Genomic DNA, 18,992 nt, shown 5'->3' with positions numbered 1-18,992 from the left:
TAGATTGCCATCTGTCTCGGATGGTTTAGACACGACAAATCCTGCATCTTGGGCGGGGGTTAGACTAGATGATACTTGTGGTACCTTCTATCCCTCTGATTTAAATAAAATGGGGGGTGGGGGAGGGAGTAGGCCCTGTACTTGTTATGAGCTGCATACACAAATACATATCACAGTGCCTGCATGGAGTCCCTTTCAAGTAAATGCAATGAGCTCCTTGCTGGATTGAGGCTTTAAGGGAGACATCAACAAGACAGTATAAAGTTGAGGGTTGTGTGTTCCTCTCATCCCACTGTGGTTGTACTTATGGCCTTGTGTATGTCAATGTGTTCAGATATGGGGGTTTCAGTTCACACCATAATAAGATTTGAGTCCAGGTGTTAAACTTAGATCTCGATTGAGATTATGAAACCTCCCACTCTTACACAAGAAAGACACCGGTTTCATTTGGGCCCATCTCTGTCTTTTACTCATTTTAATTACAGATAACAAACTGCCATAGTAAACAGGACACTGTTTCAGACTGCTAAAATTAATGAAGCAAATAAATATCTTCTCTATTAGTTTTTTTTTATTATTATTATTCTTGGTCTTATGTTTGATGTAAGGCATTAGTCTGATTAGAACTGGTTCATTGATAAGGCTCAGCACCACATTGAAGACTGGTTATAAACTACAGAAGATTTAGAAGTATTGTCCTTAATGTAATTTCTGAAATCAGATGTGTGCATCAGAACAGTAAAACCTGTTTGTTGAGGATTTGGCACTCCTGGAATTCCCATGATAAACCTGAAATACGCTGTCAACTCAAAACAGTCCGTGAAACAAGTCTCCACTCAGGTCTAATATTAAAAATGTTGCTCAAATTGGTAAAGGTGTACTAATTTAATACCTGGCTGCCTAGAGATTTGGAGTTTTTAATTCAGGTTGAGTATGTTGGTTCTGTGTCTATGTATGCTGTTACTGATAGTCATTCCTTTAGATATAATATGGATAAAATCCACTGATGCTTGAATATATTTCTAAAAAGTTAAAACCTTGATAAATTTTAGGCAGAAAAATCCCAAGAATAATTGATTAGTATCTGTAAAAATGGATATTCCCTGTATTTTAACTGATGATTATTTCCAGACAGTGAAATTGCCAGTGCCAGAAGTCTTCTTATAGCTCCTGCAATGTACTTTTTTAAACACTGCAGAACTTTGGATTTAACTCAGGTTTAATTTTTGCTTAACAGATCCATTTTAAAGTGCAGTATTTGCTTTTGGATTTGGTTTTATTTATTTTTTATGTCTCATGGAAGAGAGCGAAGGTATACTATTTGCGTATCATGTTACTGGTCTGATCGTCCTCAAGGGCTCCTTTTGGAAGACAAAGATGACACTAACACAGCCTGATGTGGGCTCTGAATGACACCACCTGCACTTGAACTGTCTTTAGAGCTCCAAGTGCACCCCCTTCAGAGCCATCACAGTTGATCGGGTCACTAGGTGCTTTGGAACTCATATCTTCCACTGTTTTGGTTGCTGAACATGCACGTCAAGTCAACATGCTAAAAATCCATGTGGAATTTGGAATTGATGAAAAACTGGGAGGAGAGAGAGGACGGAATAATAGAGCAGATCATTTGCGATAAAGCAGCAAGACTAGGCAATCCCTTAGGCACAAGACTTTTTTTATTTTTCCGTGGCTCTCTGAAACCTGGCAAACATGGACATTAGCTATTGCCTTCCTCCTTCATTTGGTGATATTATGCCCCCTTGAACCCTCTTTCTCCTTCATGGTGACCACTGTTGTGCCAATCCTTCATCTTTTCAGGATGATAGAAAGCATCCAAGCCCACTGTCAGACAGCTGAACAGATCAGTTTGGGAGCACACCATGAAGAGAGCAAAAGAGAGTATTGTAGCCAAATTGATCCTGGGCTTTGATACTCTGTATAGCAGATAAGTGCTTAATTAACACAACAATATTTAGTTTACTATTCGTTATAGTCCCATACAGATATATATCCCAGTATGGTAGATTGGTAGTCTGAAGAGCAGTTGCTTTATCTGTTACCCAGATGTCAGGCTAATCTGCGATATTCCTGACACACACAAAAAAAACCCCTCATACTAGTCAAATACTTTTCACTCAATGAAACACTAAATGAGACAAGTTTTCTGTTCAGTTACAGCATCATGCTTAGAAAATGCCCTCTTCCAGCAGCCTGAGGTATTCTAGCTGCTTTTTGTATTGAATTCATTTGGAAAAAAAATCCCATGTACACCAGGCATATTACACAAAAAGAAGTGCAAAAATTGCCATGCTAGATGTGGCGGATTGGGTCACAGAAACCCCCTTGGGAACTGCCACCTGCTGTGCTGGGACTACCTCTAAGCCCGTGTCAAGGTTTCTTCGCCACTCTGAACTCTAGGGTACAGATGTGGGGACCTGCATGAAAAACCTCCTAAGCTTATCTTTACCAGCTTAGGTTAAAACTTCCCCAAGGTACAAACTATTTTACCCTTTTGCCCCTGGACTTCCACTGCCACCACCAAACTTTATCTGGGTTCCTGAAAAAACGTAGTTTGGAAACGTCTTTCCCCCCAAAAACCTCCCAACCCTTGCACCCCACTTCCTGGGGAAGGTTTGGTAAAAATCCTCACCAATTTGCATAGGTGATCACAGACCCAAACCCTTGGATCTTAGAACAATGAAAAAGCATTCAGTTTGCTTACAAGTTTTATAGTAACAGCCGTGTGAGTCTGTATTCGCAAAAAGAAAAGGAGTACTTGTGGCACCTTAGAGACTAACCAATTTATATGAGCATAAGCTTTCGTGAGCTACAGCTCACTTCATCGGATGCATACTGTGGAAAATACAGAAGATGTTTTTATACACACAAACCATGAAAAAATGGGTGTTTATCACTACAAAAGGTTTTCTCTCCCCCCACTCCACTCTCCTGCTGGTAATAGCTTATGTAAAGTGATCACTCTCCTTACAATGTGTATGATAATCAAGGTGGGCCATTTCCAGCACAAATCCGGGGGGGGGGGGGGGGGGGAGAAAACCTGGATTTGTGCTAGAAATGGCCCACCTTGATTATCATACACATTGTAAGGAGAGTGATCACTTTACATAAGCTATTACCAGCAGGAGAGTGGGGTGGGGGGAGAGAAAACCTTTTGTTGTGGTAAACACCCATTTTTTTTTCATGCTTTGTGTGTATAAAAACATCTTCTGTATTTTCCACAGTATGCATCCGATGAAGTGAGCTGTAGCTCACGAAAGCTTATGCTCAAATAAATTGGTTAGTCTCTAAGGTGCCACAAGTACTCCTTTTCTTTTTTCCTTACAAGAAGACTTTTAATAGAGTAAAAAAAGAATCACCTCTGTAAAATCAGGATGGTGAATACCTTACAGGGTAATTAGATTCAAAACATAGAGAATCCCTCTAGGCAAAACCTTAAGACACAAAAAAGACACACACAGACAGGAATATTCATTCTATTCAGCACAGCTATTTTCTCAGCCACTTAAAGAAATCATAATCTAACGTATATCTAGCTAGATTACTTACTAAGTTCTAAGACTCCATTCCTGTTCTGTCCCCGGCAAAAGCATCATACAGACAGACACAGACCCTTTGTTTTTCTCCCTCCTCCCAGCTTTTGAAAGTATCTTGTCTCCTCATTGATCATTTTGGTCAGGTGCCAGTGAGGTTACGTTTAGCTTCTTAACCCTTTACGGGTGAGAGGATTTTTCCTCTGGCCAGGAGGGATTTTAAAGGGGTTTACCCTTCCCTTTATATTTATGACAGTTTTTCCTGGCAGCTTGGGACTTCATTACCTTGCCTGGTGGTGCTAGACACGCTAGCTTGCTCCAAACACAGACCCAGGTCTGAACCACATTCCCCAAAAGCTGCAGGCTTAACTGAAAACAGCTTAAGAAGTGCTCCTGTCTCCAACTCCCAGATACCCAGTTCCCAATGGGATCCAAACCACAAATAAATCCGTTTTACTCTGTATAAAGCTTATACAGGGTAAACTCATAAATTGTTCACCCTCTATAAAACTGATAGAGAGATATTCACAGCTGTTTGCTCCCCCAGGAATTAATACTTGCTCTGGGTTAATTAATAAGTAAAAAGTTATTTTATTAAATATAAAAAGTAGGATTTAAGTGGTTCCAAGTAATGACAGACAGAACAAAGTAAATTACCAAGCAAAATAAAACAAAAACACACAAGTCTAAGCCTACTACATGAAGAAACTAAATGCAGGTAAATCTCACCCTCAGAGGTGTTCCAATAAGCTTCTTTTACAGGCTAGACTTCCTCCTAGTCTGGGTCCAGCAATCACTCACACCCCTGTAGTTACTCTCCTTTGTTCCAGTTTCTTTCAGGCATCTCTTTGGGGTCGAGAAGCTATCTCTTGAGCCAGCTGAAGACAAAATGGAGGAGCTTATATAGTCTCTCTCTTGTGGGTGGAAACCCCTCTCTCCCCCTGTGTAGAATCATAGCTACAAGATGGAGTTTTGGAGTCACATGGGCAAGTTACATGTCCATGCATGACTCCGTTCTCTACAGGCCGATGCCATTGCCCACATGTTAGTTTGAACATTCCCAGGAAGGCTCAGATGTGGATTGGCGTCTTCCAATGTTCATTATTAGCTAAGTACTCCCAATCACTTGAATAACCCCTTCACACCATGTTGACCAAATCTGTTTTGTGTGCTTCCTACAGAGCAAACACTTTAAATACAAGCTCATAACTTCAGATATTAAAATGATGCATGCATACGAACAGGATGAATACATTCAATAGAACATAACCTTTGCAAAGATATGTTAAATGACATATATAGCATAAAACATATTCTAGTTATGTCATATTTACATTCATAAACATATTTCTATAAAGCATTATGGGGTGGAATGTCACAGTAGATCAGGGATCAGCAACCTTTGGCCCGCGGCCCACGAGAGTAAGCCCCCTAGCGGGCCGGGCCGGTTTGTTTACCTGCCACATCCACAGCTTTGGCCGATCTCAGCTCCCACTGGCCATGGTTCGCCGATCCAGGCCAATGGGGACTGCGGGAAGCAGCGTCCGAGGGACGTGCTGGCCGTCGCTTCCCGCAGCCCCCATTGGCCTGGAGCGGCGAACTGCGGCCAGTGAGAGCTGCGATCGGAAGAACCTGCGGACGAGACAGGTAAACAAACCGGCATGGCCCACCAGGGGGCTTACCCTGGTGTGCTGCGGGTCAAAGATTGCCGATCCCTGCACTAGATCAAACCCATGAGTTACCAGTTATTAATCCAAAATCCGCAGAATTATGTTTAAAGCATGCTAGCATTTGTGGATTCAGAGTAGAGTAAATGGATTTTTAAAGACATTAGATTTTTTTCATCCCCTCCCTTCCTCTCATGGTGTCACTACAGGGCAGAGTTAAGGTTTCTGTTGAAGGAGAAACTTAAAATTATGAAGAATAATGGATAGACAGACTATTAATCCTAAAGTACATATGTGAAAATATAGCCTGTGCTCAGGATTTTGGTGAGTCTTGACTAAATGGGAAGTTAGAAGAGGCTGTGACAGACCAGAGTTAAGGGTGTTTGGCTGCTGTAACTGCATTTTTACACCTAACACATTTGGATTTTCTTTTAAATGTTACCTTAATATTGAATTTCCTGTGTTTGTAATGCTTGGTTTTGGGATAATTGCAACATCCTTGATTAGTTTACTCAAATTACTGATACGTATTCTCAACCTTAACTTCATTTTAACATACTTTTTGTCTGAGAAAGTCCTTGGTTTTGTTTTAAATAAAAGTTTAATACATGAACTAAACTAAACAAGAAACTTAAAGGGAGTGCTACCGTATTTCTAATTATTTGAAAATATAAAGTATCAACCTTAAATCATTTTTTTTTAATTGTAACTGTCATGGTCAGATTCACCAGTACACTCTGGTTACTTGCTCCCACTCTGGAGCAGCACAAAACAGCCAGAGTATATGGGCCAGTTAAATTGAGTTTACTACTGCTTTGTTTTGCCAGAACATGATAGAGCAGCTGGAATGTACACCACAGTATCCCCCTCTCTCCTGTCCTTCAAATTCCCTCTGCCTCTTTTCCCTCCCTAAATTTTCCCATCCACAAATGCTCCAAATTCCCCCTGCCTCTTGCTCCTCACTCTGGTTATCCTCTCATCCCACTGTCCCCGCAACCCCCGGAGTCATTACACATTTTCAGGAAAAATGACCATTAATCTTAAATTAAAAAACCGACTTCAGTGAGTTTTTAACTATGAGAGTTTAGGCCAACTTTATAATCGCACAAAACCAAACACCCCTTTCCTGCCCCTTCCCCAAGACCCCTTCTCTGAGACCCCGCCCCTCACTCCATCCCCCTTCCCGCTGTCGCTCGCTCTTCCCCACTCTCACTCACTTTCACTGGGCTGGGGCAGGGGGATTGGAGAGGGTAGAATGATCAGATGTCCTGATATTTGGGGCTTTGTCTTACATAGGAGCCTATTATCTCCTACCCCCATCCCGATTTTTCACACTTGTTGTCTGGTCACCCTAGAAGGGGTGTGGGTGCAGGCTTTGCGGTGGAGCCAGGGATTTGGGGTGCAGGAGGGGGCTCCAGGCTGGGGCCAAGGGGTTTGGAGTGTGTTAGGGGACTCAGGGCTGGGGCAGAGGGTTGGAGTGCGGGAGGGGGTGTGGGGTGCAGGGTCCAGGAGGGGGCTTAGGGCTGGGACAAGGGTGCAGGCTGTGGGAGGGACTTATGGTGCAGGAGGTGGTGCAGGGCTGGGGTAGGAGATTGAGGTGTGGGAGGGGGTGTGGGCTCCGGCTGGGGGTGTGGATTCTGGGGTGGGGCCAGGGATGAGGGGTTTGGGGTTCAGGAGGGGGCTCAGGGCTGGGATAGGAGGTTGGGGTGCAGGAAGAGGAGTGGCGTGCAAGCTTCAGGAGGGGGCTCAGGGCTGGGGTAGGGGGGCAGGGTCTGGGAGGGAGTTAGGGTGCAGGAGGGCGGGCAGGGCTGGGGCAGACAGTTCAGGGCACGGGCTCCATCCGAGTGGCACTTACCTCAGGTGGCTCCTGGGTGGCGGTGCAGCAGTACTAAGGCAGGCTCCCTGCCTGCGCTGGCTCCACACAGCTCCCGGAAGCAGCTGTCATGTCCCTGCAGCCCCTAGGCGGAGGAGTCAGGGGACTCTGCCCAAGCCTGCAAGTGCCACCCCCGCAGCTCCCATTGGTTGTGGTTCCCGGCCAATGGGAGCTGCGGAGCCAGCACTGGGGGCAAGAGCAGTGCGCAGAGCTTCCCTGATCACCCCTGTGCTTCGGGGCCACAGGGTCATGCCGGTCACTTCCGGGAGCTGCGCAGAGCCAGAGCAGGCAGGGAGCCTACCTTAGCCCCACTGCGCCACCAACCGGACTTTTAACAGCCTGGTCAGCGGTGTTGATCAGAGCCGCCATGATCACTTTTCGACTGGGTGTTCCAGTCGAAAATCAGACGCCTGGCCTATGAGAGGTTTGAAGAGCATGTTCTGTTCCTGAGATTATTGTGTGGGGGAGGAAATCTGATACTGGGTGCTAAATTTCTTAACAGACCCATTTTTAATTAATTCTGCTTCATGAACTAATGAATTTATTTGTAGATTTTCAGAAAATTAATTCTGTACTCAAAGAGTAAGTACTGTAATTTTGGGGAGTAAATGCTGTAATTTTAAATAAAGAGGTTAAATCCCTGTTTTAAGTTCAAATCTCAACCTTAACTATGGAGTCACCAATGTTACCATAATCATGAATACATTTTAGTATTTGTGATCTCAAATTAGATCAATGTGATTTTTTTAAAGACACATTGGAGTTTTTTTATCTCCCCCTCTACCCCCTTCCCATGGTGTCACTACATTATATGGGTCCTTGTTTAAACAGTAAACTTAAACTTATTGAGAAAAAAATTAGTGTTTGTAAAAGTATGGCACTGAAAGAACACAGGAAGCATAACATGCAGCTATGTAGCTTTATACTTATGTTGTGAGTTGAAAAAAATGCAGTCTGATATATGAATAAGTAATGCTGAAAATATCGAATTATACATTGTTGTTTGTCTGTCTTGTTATCAGACAAAAACTTTAAAACCGTGTTCTCAGAAAAGCAAAGATGAATAATGAAATGTATGTATATCAATAAATAAACCAGAACAGTAAGTCTGTTTTTGACATAGTAATTCAGAAGTAGATAGGTTAGGTCAAAAACCATAGCCACCCGCTGAAATGAATTTTAGTCTGTTTCGTTATAGGTGTGATCGGCAAGGCAGGAATAATACCACTGGTGGTAGCAATGCTGATAAAAATGATTTATTGCAGTGGTGTCAGAATTGGGTGTAGAAAGTTAGTTGCATTATCACTTCTGCCCTTTCAGACCTTGCAGGGAACAGTCATAGGATCATGGTAAAAATAAATTACAAGCTTATCAAAAACTTCTGTAATCTGACTGGGGCGGAACAGTTTTCTAACCTCTTTTCTACTAGGATGACATATAGAATAATTCAGGGTCAAAAAGGGTAGTTCATTGGTTTTGATCAAATTTCTTGTTCTGTTCTTCACAACAACAGATTATCTGCTGGCCATAGTAATTTGGTTGTTTCGGTGATTTGGTGCATATTTATGGCAAAATATAAGTACAGAATTTGAAGAAATAAACATTCGACTCTGAGTACAAATTATTAAAAATATGTCCTGGCGAGAGTTGCCAACTTCCTAATCACAAAAAAAAATACTGTAGGCTCGCCCCATGCCCCACCCCTTCCCTAAGGTCCCGCCCACCACTCACTACATTCCCCCTCCCTCGGTGGCTCGCTCTCCTCCACCCTCACGCACTTTCACTGTACTGGGGCGGAAGGTTGGAGTGTCGGGGGGGGGGGGTGAGGGCTCTAACTGTGGGTGTGGGCTCCAGGGTGGGGCCAGAAATGGGTTCAGGATGTGGGAGGGGACTCCAGGCAGGGGCAGGGAGTTGCGGTGCGGGAGGGGGTGAGGACTCCAGCTGGGGGTGCAGGCTCTGGGGTGGGACCTGGGAGGCGGTTTTGCGGTGCAGGAAGGTGCTCCAGGATGGGGGGGTGGGGATGAGGGATTCGGAGTTCAGGAGGGGGCTGTGGGTTGAAGCAGGGGGTTGGAGTGCAGGAGGGGGTGCGGACTCTGGGGTGGGGCCAGGGATGAGGGGTTTGGAGTGCAGGAGGGGGCTCCAGGCTGGGGGATGGGGCTGAGGGATTCGGAGTGCAGGAGGGGGCTGCGGGTTGAGGCAAGGGACTGGGATGCAGGAGTAGGTATGGGCTCTGGGCTGGGGGTGTGCAGGGTCTAGGGTGGGGCCAAGGATGAGTGGTTCAGGGTGTGGGAGGGGGTTCTGGGCTGCAGGGGGGCTGAGGGCTCTGGCCTTGGGGTGCGGGCTCTGGCCTGGGGTCGGGGATGAGAGGTTTGGGGTGCAGGAGGGGGCTCTGGGTTTGGGGAGGGCTTAGGGCTGGCGTTGGGAGTTGGGGCATGGGCTTACCTCGGGTGGCTCCTGGTCAGCAGCACAGCAGGGCTAAGGCAGGTTATCCCTACCTGTCCTGGCTCCGTGCTGTGCCCTGGAAGCAGCCAGCAGATCCGGCTCCTAGGCAGGGGGTGCTAGGAGGCTCCGCATGCTGCTCTCGCCCGCAAGCAGCATTCCCCTTCTTCCCCACCCCTCACCCCCCATTCCCATTGGTCACAGTTTCCGAACAATGGGAGTGCGGAACCGGTGCTCGGGGTGGGGCAGCGCATGGAGCCTAGGAGTCGGACTTGCTGGCCGCTTCCAGGGCGCAGCTCGGAGCAAGGAGAGGTAGGGACTAGCCTGCCTTAGCCCTGCAACACCACCAACTGGACTTTTAACGGCCCAGTCGGCGGTGCTGAGAGGAGTCGTTAGGGTCCCTTTTTGACTGGGTGTTCCGGTTGAAAACCGGACACTGGCAACTCTAGTCCTGGCTATAGTGGTTCCAAAGCCTTTCTGAGTTACTTTGTCAATTTACCATACTGTGATTTTGCTTGGAATGTCAGCACCTGTGAGCAATTTAACTTGCAGTGTATCTCAGGCTGCTCCAAACTCCCCTCTCTCAGTTGTTAGGCTGGAGTTTGGAACTGTAGAAGGTCCCTTGCAGGTCTGAGCACACAGGGTAAAATAGGAGGTGGAGCAGCAATACTGCATCACGTCCGAACACAGACTACTTATTAAGGTAAGAGTATACCAATTATGAGTAGAGCTGAGAGAATAATAATTTTGTTTTGAACCATAACTGATTTTTTTAATACAGTGATCCAAATGGGAACCTGTAATGGGATTCAAAATGGGGAGTGACCTACTCTTATCATTATTATTTATTCCTAGACAAAAAACTATGTAAAATGAAATTAAGGTTGAGAGTACTTAAAAGGAACTGTGGGTGAAAACATCCAAAGAATGTTGCAGTTATCCCCAAACAAGCATTATAAACCCTATAAACAGGAAATTGAATAAAAGTTATAGTGTAAAGAAATCCAAACATGTTTTGGTATGGAAATGCATTGCTAAGGCATCTGTGATGGGGTACTGGCCCTTTACGGCCAGAGGCAGTAGTTGAGAGGTCAGCTACCCAGTTCCATGTGTCCAGAAAACCAAATGAAATGTCATTGGGCGAAAGTAAGTTGGAGCAGGGAACAGTTAATGTCTGGGAGAGGGGAGGTACGGAAAAACCCAGACAACTGTTCCTCCGAGGCCCTGAAACCAGGAGCCTTGTAAAGTAGGTGAGGCAAGGCTTCCCTCTCACCCAGCCAGGGTGGGTTTTTGGAGTTATTAGACATACCTGTGGATGATTAGTTGATTATTTTATTATTATTATTTTATATTATTATAATGCAGCATTGCTGTGGTTGTGTACATATTATTTCAATCCACAGTGAATTGGGCCTAAAACAATCTATATGTTGGTTTAGATTTGTATAGGTATTTCTCTCTCAAAATTTTAATAATCTGTTTTGCAAATATTTTACTCATATAGCCAGCATCCATAGTATAGCACTGATATTATTATTTTACTGCTTTAAAAATAAAGGCATGCTTTCAAAGAATTATCCAGTATCTTCAGTACATTTCTTATTACTCTATCTATTTTGTTCTATAATAATGTGGTGTTTCTGTAAATAAGAGATAGAGTATACAGGTTTCAATCCCTTCTGATCTAAGCATTACAAAGTGTTTCACTACTGCTCAAAAATGAATATGTGGGGAAAAGTAAAACAAATTAGGATGAAATAGTTCCTTGTATCTTGGCACTATTGTTTTGGATTTCTGGATGGAATCACAAGGATCTTTCCTTTAATATTAAACATACTGTGTGCTGGCTACCGATGCTGTCTGTAGTCATCATTGCAAAAATATTACACAGTTCAAGTTGCTTTGTAGTTCATGTCAGTTCTGTAGGATCATTGTTGAAAACTGCTATTCTTTCTGGAAGCTACTAATTCCTTCAACTAGCATGGGATATTTTAGTGAGAAGGTTGCAGTGGTAATTGCACTACTTGGTCTTCGTGTGGAACAACCCCTCCTTCGCTACCACACACATGCACACACAGTTTTACAGTACATACATCAGGGTGCAGCAACGTTTTAATCCATTTCACAGCAGATGCTTGCATGTTTTTCCCAGCTAAAGAGGGCAATGGAAAATACCTCAGTTGCCGCTGCCAAATAACATGATGTTTATAGTTGGTAGTAAAAGAAAGAAGTGAAGAATTACTCCCCCTCCACCTAGATTTAAAATGGCCCTCATCACTATTGTATCTGAATGCCGCTGTATCTGTACTTTGAAAAGGCATATTGAGTTTACCTCATCATTTCCATAAAACTTGGTCCTTTGAGTACTGTAGACTAAGGACTATAGGATTAAAATTAAATTTGTCCAGGATTCATCAGAATTTCACAGCATACCAAAACCACTCCTTCCCCAGTGGAGAGTACCGCCTTTCATCATGCTTGATTGTCTCGGCAGTCTCATGAGCCTCCAAAATGCTAACCGTTTCGTACGGCACTGAGGCAGAAAGCTCCATAGGGTGAGCTGTTGCTTCCATAGAGAAGGAGACATATTTCCTCTGTGTTCCCCAGGGGGGCCATATATCCTGTTCCACCACTGTTTGTGTGTCTTTCTGATAGAAGATAGCATTAGGTCTGTATTTAGTATGTATTTTTATTTGATGAAAATAGATTTTGAGAACTTATGGAAGGAAGAAGACTGCTCAAAATATGGATTTTTATGAGGCAGGGCAGTGTTTAATATAGTATAATTAGTGTCTAGATGTTTTAATAACATAGCATCCAATGACAGAAGATATATAAAGAGAGTACAGATTTCTTCATATTAATGTTGTAAATGTGCTCCTTGATCTCAAACAATTGCAATTCTACCTTAAACTCACATATTGAAGAGAGCTGTAAACTATACTGTTTAACAGCATTTGGGCAATGGTATTGTTTAATCCTCATAATATCAGGTCATAGGAGATGTATTATTATTCCCTACTGTGCTGATTCATCTACCACAGCTGTTACACTGCTGGGGTAACCTGAATAAATATGCATTAGTGGGATTAAACCAAAAATATGGTTTCATCTAGAGCATCAGTGATGCCTTGAAGGGAGGGGGGAGAGGATATTAGTTAAATATGTTCTAATTGCATTTTGAATTATAAAAAAGCCCACATTAAAATGAAGTTTCATATCTAATTTCTGTAATAAATGGATACTTTCAGAAGCTGCAGAAATATCTCTGAGAGCTGCCTGCTGTGTTTTTCATTTGGTTTTGGGGGAAGCAAAAAACAACCAGAGTTTTAGTTTGAATAATACAGTCTGCGTTAGCTCTGCCTGACATCAGCTATATATATTAGGAAAAATATTCAAACAGCCATTGAGTATCTCAGAGAATGTGTAGTCACTTGAGTGCATGTTTGGGAAATATTTAAAAGCTGCAATATATAATTAATTCTTTCATTTAAAAATATATGTTATAGGAATTTGTGGTTGTCTGAAAATGTTTCTGCTTAAGTGTATAAGGCCCACTGAGCACTGATGAAATATGATTTTGACCATTAAGTATTCTGTGAATATTCTTTTTTGTTCTGGTTTTTACACTGTATTCATCACCAAAGTATCTGAGCACTTTCCAGAAGTGCATTGAGCAATGTGAATAGCATCTGCCATGTGTGGTTTGTTCTCTCTCTCTCTCTCCTTTTCCCCAAGGAGAAATTGTGGTTATTTAAATATATAGGTGGGCTTGATAGAGCTGCCTATCAGTATGGTTGCCCAACACTTTTCATTATAAGACCCTGTGTTTGGTGGCTTATAACTTTGCCAATCTTTCACCGTTTGGGCCAAAAATGTACATTGTGGGTTTCTCAGTCATGCAGATATTTTGTGGGAGTCATGGAGGCGAGAATTTCAACTAAAACAGTTCAGCTGTTTTCAAGAACGAGGCTAGGGAAAAAATATGTTGTTTTGTCCATATTACAAAACTCTGGCAACCTTTTTTTTGAATTGCTCTAATGCCCCCAGACTTTGGAGCAGGGTCTTAAAATGTAGCAAGGGGATGGCATTTTTGTTAGAATTGTGCCTTTTGCTGTCCCTGTGGAAATCTGCCGAAATTTGGCCAAATTATGAGGCTTTAAAATATTACTGTCTGCACATGCTCAGTAGAGACTTCTTAGATTTTAGCAGCTAAAAATCTCTGAAGATTCTGTCCTCACTGAGCATGCTCAAGCCCCTGGCAGTTCCTAGTCCTGACCAAACAGCGCATGTGCCATCCCCACAGAGTGATGGAGCCACAGGAGTAAAGCTGGATTTACCCTGTAATAGCTGCTGAGCAGGAGTTTTAAGAATCTCAGTGGGACATAAATTTTCGGTTTAGGTGCCAAAGATGGGAGCTGAGTACCTAAATCACTGTGCATCTGGGCCATGCTACTGAGACTGTGGGGAGGAGTTGAGAACAGGAATTCTAGATGCCTAGCACAGGCTCATAAGCACTGACACGGGGCGGTGGGGGGGGGGGGGGAATAACCACTATGGAGCAGTATACACCTCTCAGAGCTATTGTTTTAGGCTGTATTCCTCTCCTTGGCGTGTTCTTATTCTGCTGAGAATATTTCATTGAGATGCATGGGCCACTTCACACCTCTCTGAACCTCCTATACTGCAGTTGGGTGTGTAGAACCCCTTTCCTGTACACTAAACCCAGATCTGGGTAGCATCTCCACTCTCCTGTCCCTTGTTGCCTCCAGCTGGTACATGCATGCTGCACAGCCCCACGAAGGTAGCTCTTCTTGGCCTTCCCAGGGGCATAGAGTGACACAGAAGAGGGTGGATCCAGGACAAGGACACCCAAAGCAGCAGGGATGTATGTGTAGAGGGCTTGGAGCAGCAGGGCTGTGTGAAAGGCGACTCAGAACAAGTGTGATGGCAGGAGCATTGGAAGAGCTGGAGCAGTGGTAAGGGAGTCTGAGCAGTTGGGGGTTGGAATATGAGGATCAGAGCATTGAGGGGAAGTGTTGGAATAGTGCAAGGAAGAGCTATGCAGTGGACAATGTTAGGGTGGCTTCAGCTTTGCCCCCTAAAATCCCCACATCAATCAGTCAATGACGGGTACTTATATGGTCCCTATCACTGTCGTAGCTGAGTGCCTCACAGTCTTTAATTTATTTATTCTCAAAGCACCTCTGTGGGTAGGGAAGTAACAATTATTCCCATTTTTACAGATGGGAAAACTGAGACACAGAGAGGCAGTCTTGCACAAGGTCACACAGTCTGTGCTTAAGGTCACACAGAAAATCTGTTGCAGAGCAGGGGATTGAACCCAAGTGTAGGGAGCCAGGGGGGCTTCCCTCCGAACCAGAGGGTAAAGAGCCACTCTCTCAGCCTGCATGGGCAGTGCCAGACCAAGCTTACTCCAACCCTCAGAAAGGGAGGGCCCTTAGTCCAGTGAGGGCAGCACCAGGGAGGGAGGGAGACACAGGCTGCTGGCTGTTCCCTCTTGACCCTGCTGTCGAGCCAGGGGAGGACCTGGACCAGGAGAAACCTGACCTGAAGGAAGGACTGGGGCTACCAGGACTGCCAGCTGCCGAGTACCCAGAGGAACTGGAGGAGCCAGGCAGTAACCCAGGCCAGCGTGAGCCTGATGCAGAGGGGGAGCTGGAGCTGCCAGCAGCTGAATACCTTGACGAGCTGGAGGGACCAGAGGGACCCGCTCGAGAGACCGATTAGGAAGTAGCCCAGGGGCAGAACTCCACAGTGCGGTGGGTCTATTTGGTCAGCGGGGCGCGGATGGTTCCCCGCTGACCCAGTGGCAGGACCCTCTCCTCCCGCCACTGTCAGGGCCCTGGGCGGGAACGCAGAGGAGCCACCCAGCGGCTCGGTGGACCAATTGAAACCTGTCACACCAAGTATCTCAAGTTCCAGTCCCAAACCACTGGACCATTTGTCCTTTTATGTCCCCCCTATATCTGTGACCTCCCTTCAGAAAATGCCCTCACTGACTCAGTGCTCATCCCTGCATTGTTCCTACATTCTCTCCCCAGATCCTCAGCCTGTGGATCTCATTCTGATGCCTGCCTCTCCATGGAAAGGACAGGTGGGAAGGGAGAACCAGGCTGTGCTGGACAGGCAAAGAGACTGGAGACAAGGAGATGATGCAGAGTCAACAAAGGGACTAACATGCAGCCAGTTCATTCTGTGGCCAGGGTAATCATTGCCCAGGTGTCAGAGGTAGTGGAGTGGGACAGCTGAGCTCTAATAAATAGGCCTGTGAAGAAATCATTTTTAAAAAAAAACAAGGAAATTAAATACCCCAAAACTTTGATAATGCAGAGTTAAGGTTGCCCAATGGCTTTCTAGAATGTGAAGAATGGCTAAACGTAAACTTTGAAAATCAGGAAACAAAGAGTTATGGTGACACAAATGTAAACCTCTGAAAAACCAAAAATGCAGAATTAAGTTATTTATTACCCCGTCTGGAGTGGAGGGGACGGTGGTCCAGGGACATAGTTTGGGAGGCATACCTTAACTCTTTATTCCTTGTTTTTCAGACGTTTGAGTTTTGCTGAACTTGATGTTCTGGAAGGGCATGAGATACCATTGAGCAACCGTAACTGCATGAATTAAATTTTTTGTCAGTGAACCAAGAGCTATCACTACAGGGTAGCACACACCATACTTCTGTAGGCCAAGCACTTTTCACACACCAGGATCTTGTTTCATTCCTCCATCTTCTAACCCCCAAACCTCTGTGTGCCATCCTCCCTTGCCTCTCTCTTTTAGTGACTGTACAGCTCCCTCCACCATCTTTGTAATAACCATTTTGTTTTACGTAGAGGAAAAAAAAATGTCCGTGTTTTGAGAGTGAGGAAAGAAACTTATATATCCTTTAATGAAAGAGTGCTAGATGGAATGTGTACAGGGTATAAGAGAGGGCATCCATGCTTTGCCTGACTGAGGGACACATGGCAGTTTGCCAGGAGTCAAGGGGCTGCAGCTGGCTTCTCTGTCATATAATGTTATTGGTTTTCTTAAAGCAATTACAATAATATAATAAAAAGAACATCATGAGCATTAGAAAAAACGGGCTAAGAAGAGAGGAGGGACGAGCTGTCACGAATATGGACAAATAAGAATTATATCTTCTCCAGATATTTCTATGAAATCTGATAGAAGTTTCCAAGTTTGACTAATCTTTTTTTTGTTTGTTTACTTTTTGCATACTTATGTATTAATATTTTACTAAGGAGCTTAGTAAATTATAATGTACCTATAGTTTTCCAATTTATCATCATATTTCTCTGAATAACTGACAGGGAAGACATTTAGAATGCCTGGTAATCCAGACTGGTGGAGCTGATGAGTTGAAATACCTGAGATAGCCAATGTTTTTATTTAATAATTTGGAAAAAAAACACTTTGGCATACCTGATGCTAAAGATCCCATGCTAAGGAGATCTGTTCTTTGGTGAAGACATACTGTATTGCTGTGCAGCTGGAAGAAGAAACTACAACTAGAAAAATTTATCTTAGAGATCACTAATCTTAGTGATAGAGAAACCAATTAGCTCATTCGCAGTCTCAGAAGAACAACTCTTCTTATTAGGTATTACTTATGCTAATCAGTATCAGCTACACATATGCTCCTTTTTTATACTGAAAACCATCATTTACCCTGCTTGTTTAAAGAGGGAGAGATTATTATTCTTGACTCTTTAGTGCTGGTAACTAAAACAGAAGTACTGACCTCACAGAAAAATAGTTATTCGTCTGATAACTTTAGTGTCCCTAATTATCCTAGCTGCAGGTACCTTCATAAGATTGTATTGGCCTGGAAACTAGAATTACCACATGCAATATGAAGCCATTGTATTTCCACTTTTAAAAGAAAATAAAAGTGGTGCCAAGATGGGAAATAATTAGGGATTTTCCTGTTGCATCATCAAAGATAACCTAAATTGCCTACTACATTCCGGCTGCTTAAAATAAACATTGCAGTCATGCAGCCACCTGTTTAGAGTCCAAAGTGCTATAAACATCAATAGATCCATCTAATTAGATGGTGAACTTGTCTGACTTAAGTGCAGCCTACAGGCCAAAATACAACCTAAGAGTTGAAGAACATAGCATGTAGATGCCCCTGGTTTACTTAAGTTTAGAGCACACAACGATCCATCTTTTTCTAAGCAGCAAGTTTTCTCCTGTAGTCAAAATGGAACTTGTATGGGATTTGTAGCCTCTGTGAGGCACATTTTTATATTAAATATAAAGGCAGCTGCAGTCAGCACTATTTTGTCAAGTTAGATGCAGCTGAAAGGTTGTATTTAATTTTCCCTACAGATGGTCTGATTAACTTCCATTAAACTTAGTGGAAAGTCTTTCATTGATTTCAGTCTAAGTTGGATTCAGCCCACAGTGACTGTTTTCTTCCCATCTCTCTCTGCACCATATCTTCAGTTACAGAAGAATTTGTTAGGGGCATTAAATATCATAGCATTTATTAATTGTCCAGAATCAGGGTTACAGCAGCGTTAACACCAAAAGAATAATACAAATAATAAATGAGGCAACTTTAAACTGCCATTAAACCTATTCTACTGTAAGACTAGACTATGAAAAATGCTTGAATTATAGGTAAATCTTTCCAAATTTTCAGTACGGTATGTTCCAAAACATAGATGATTTCTTCTAAATAACTTAAAATGCATCTCAGATATTCACAGATTCCTATGATATTACAGATGTATATACACGTGCCTTATTTTTATTAAGGTAATGCCTTTAAAATGATTATTTAATAATATGTTAGCTCTTCCTTGTGATATTAAATATCCTTACCATGCATAATCTATACTTCGCACGTGCAGTTCCACTAACAAGTCTGCAGATCGTACATGTGTATACTTGTATAAAGCATTTTAAAATCTGCTGTTCCTTTCTTTTGCTCTTTAATTTCTCTAATACATTTATTTATTTTTATTATTATTCTGCAGAAAAAGCAAAGAACTAAGGATCTATCCCAACTTTTTCATTCATACAATCCTTATGATCCTAAGGTAAGAAAAAAAATACACTAGCAGTATGTTTTGTTTAGAACAATTTAAAACATTTAAGATAACTATCTTGTGTGATAAATATAAAGGTGAAAGAGAATGATGAAGCTCTTGAAGTGTCTCTAAGGCATCTTAACTTTCTTTTAATTGTAATATGTTAAATGTATAAGTGATACATTTGTTCATGCCTAAGCCTGAAACTGTATTTCTGGATTTGATATTTGTGAAACATACAGCTCTGACTGACCTTCCAGAAATATAATTTATGGATTGACAATGAATCTTATAAAATCAACACATGGTATTTGATACATTTTTAAAGCTTGTTACTCTTGAATACATTGGTTAGTTTGTTATGCCCATTAAGCCTTGAAATATGTGACCCTAA

The 18,992-nt window shown here is 43.0% G+C and overlaps 1 protein-coding gene across 4 annotated transcripts in view; it reads left to right on the top strand.

Annotated features, from left to right (window-relative positions):
- CDKAL1 (CDKAL1 threonylcarbamoyladenosine tRNA methylthiotransferase) overlaps window positions 1-18,992 on the top strand; it is a 665,563-nt gene that overhangs the window by 508,259 nt on the left and 138,312 nt on the right. For all 4 annotated transcript variants that reach the window (XM_078851602.1, XM_073331895.2, XM_078851603.1 and 1 more), the window contains one exon: window positions 18,545-18,607. In XM_078851602.1, coding sequence (XP_078707728.1) covers window positions 18,545-18,607 — 63 coding nt within the window. The remainder of the gene's footprint in view (window positions 1-18,544; window positions 18,608-18,992) is intronic.

This window comes from Lepidochelys kempii, chromosome 2, assembly GCF_965140285.1.
Source record: "Lepidochelys kempii isolate rLepKem1 chromosome 2, rLepKem1.hap1, whole genome shotgun sequence".
Classification (NCBI taxonomy): Eukaryota; Metazoa; Chordata; order Testudines; family Cheloniidae; genus Lepidochelys; species Lepidochelys kempii.
This window is presented reverse-complemented; position numbering and strand designations above follow the sequence as displayed.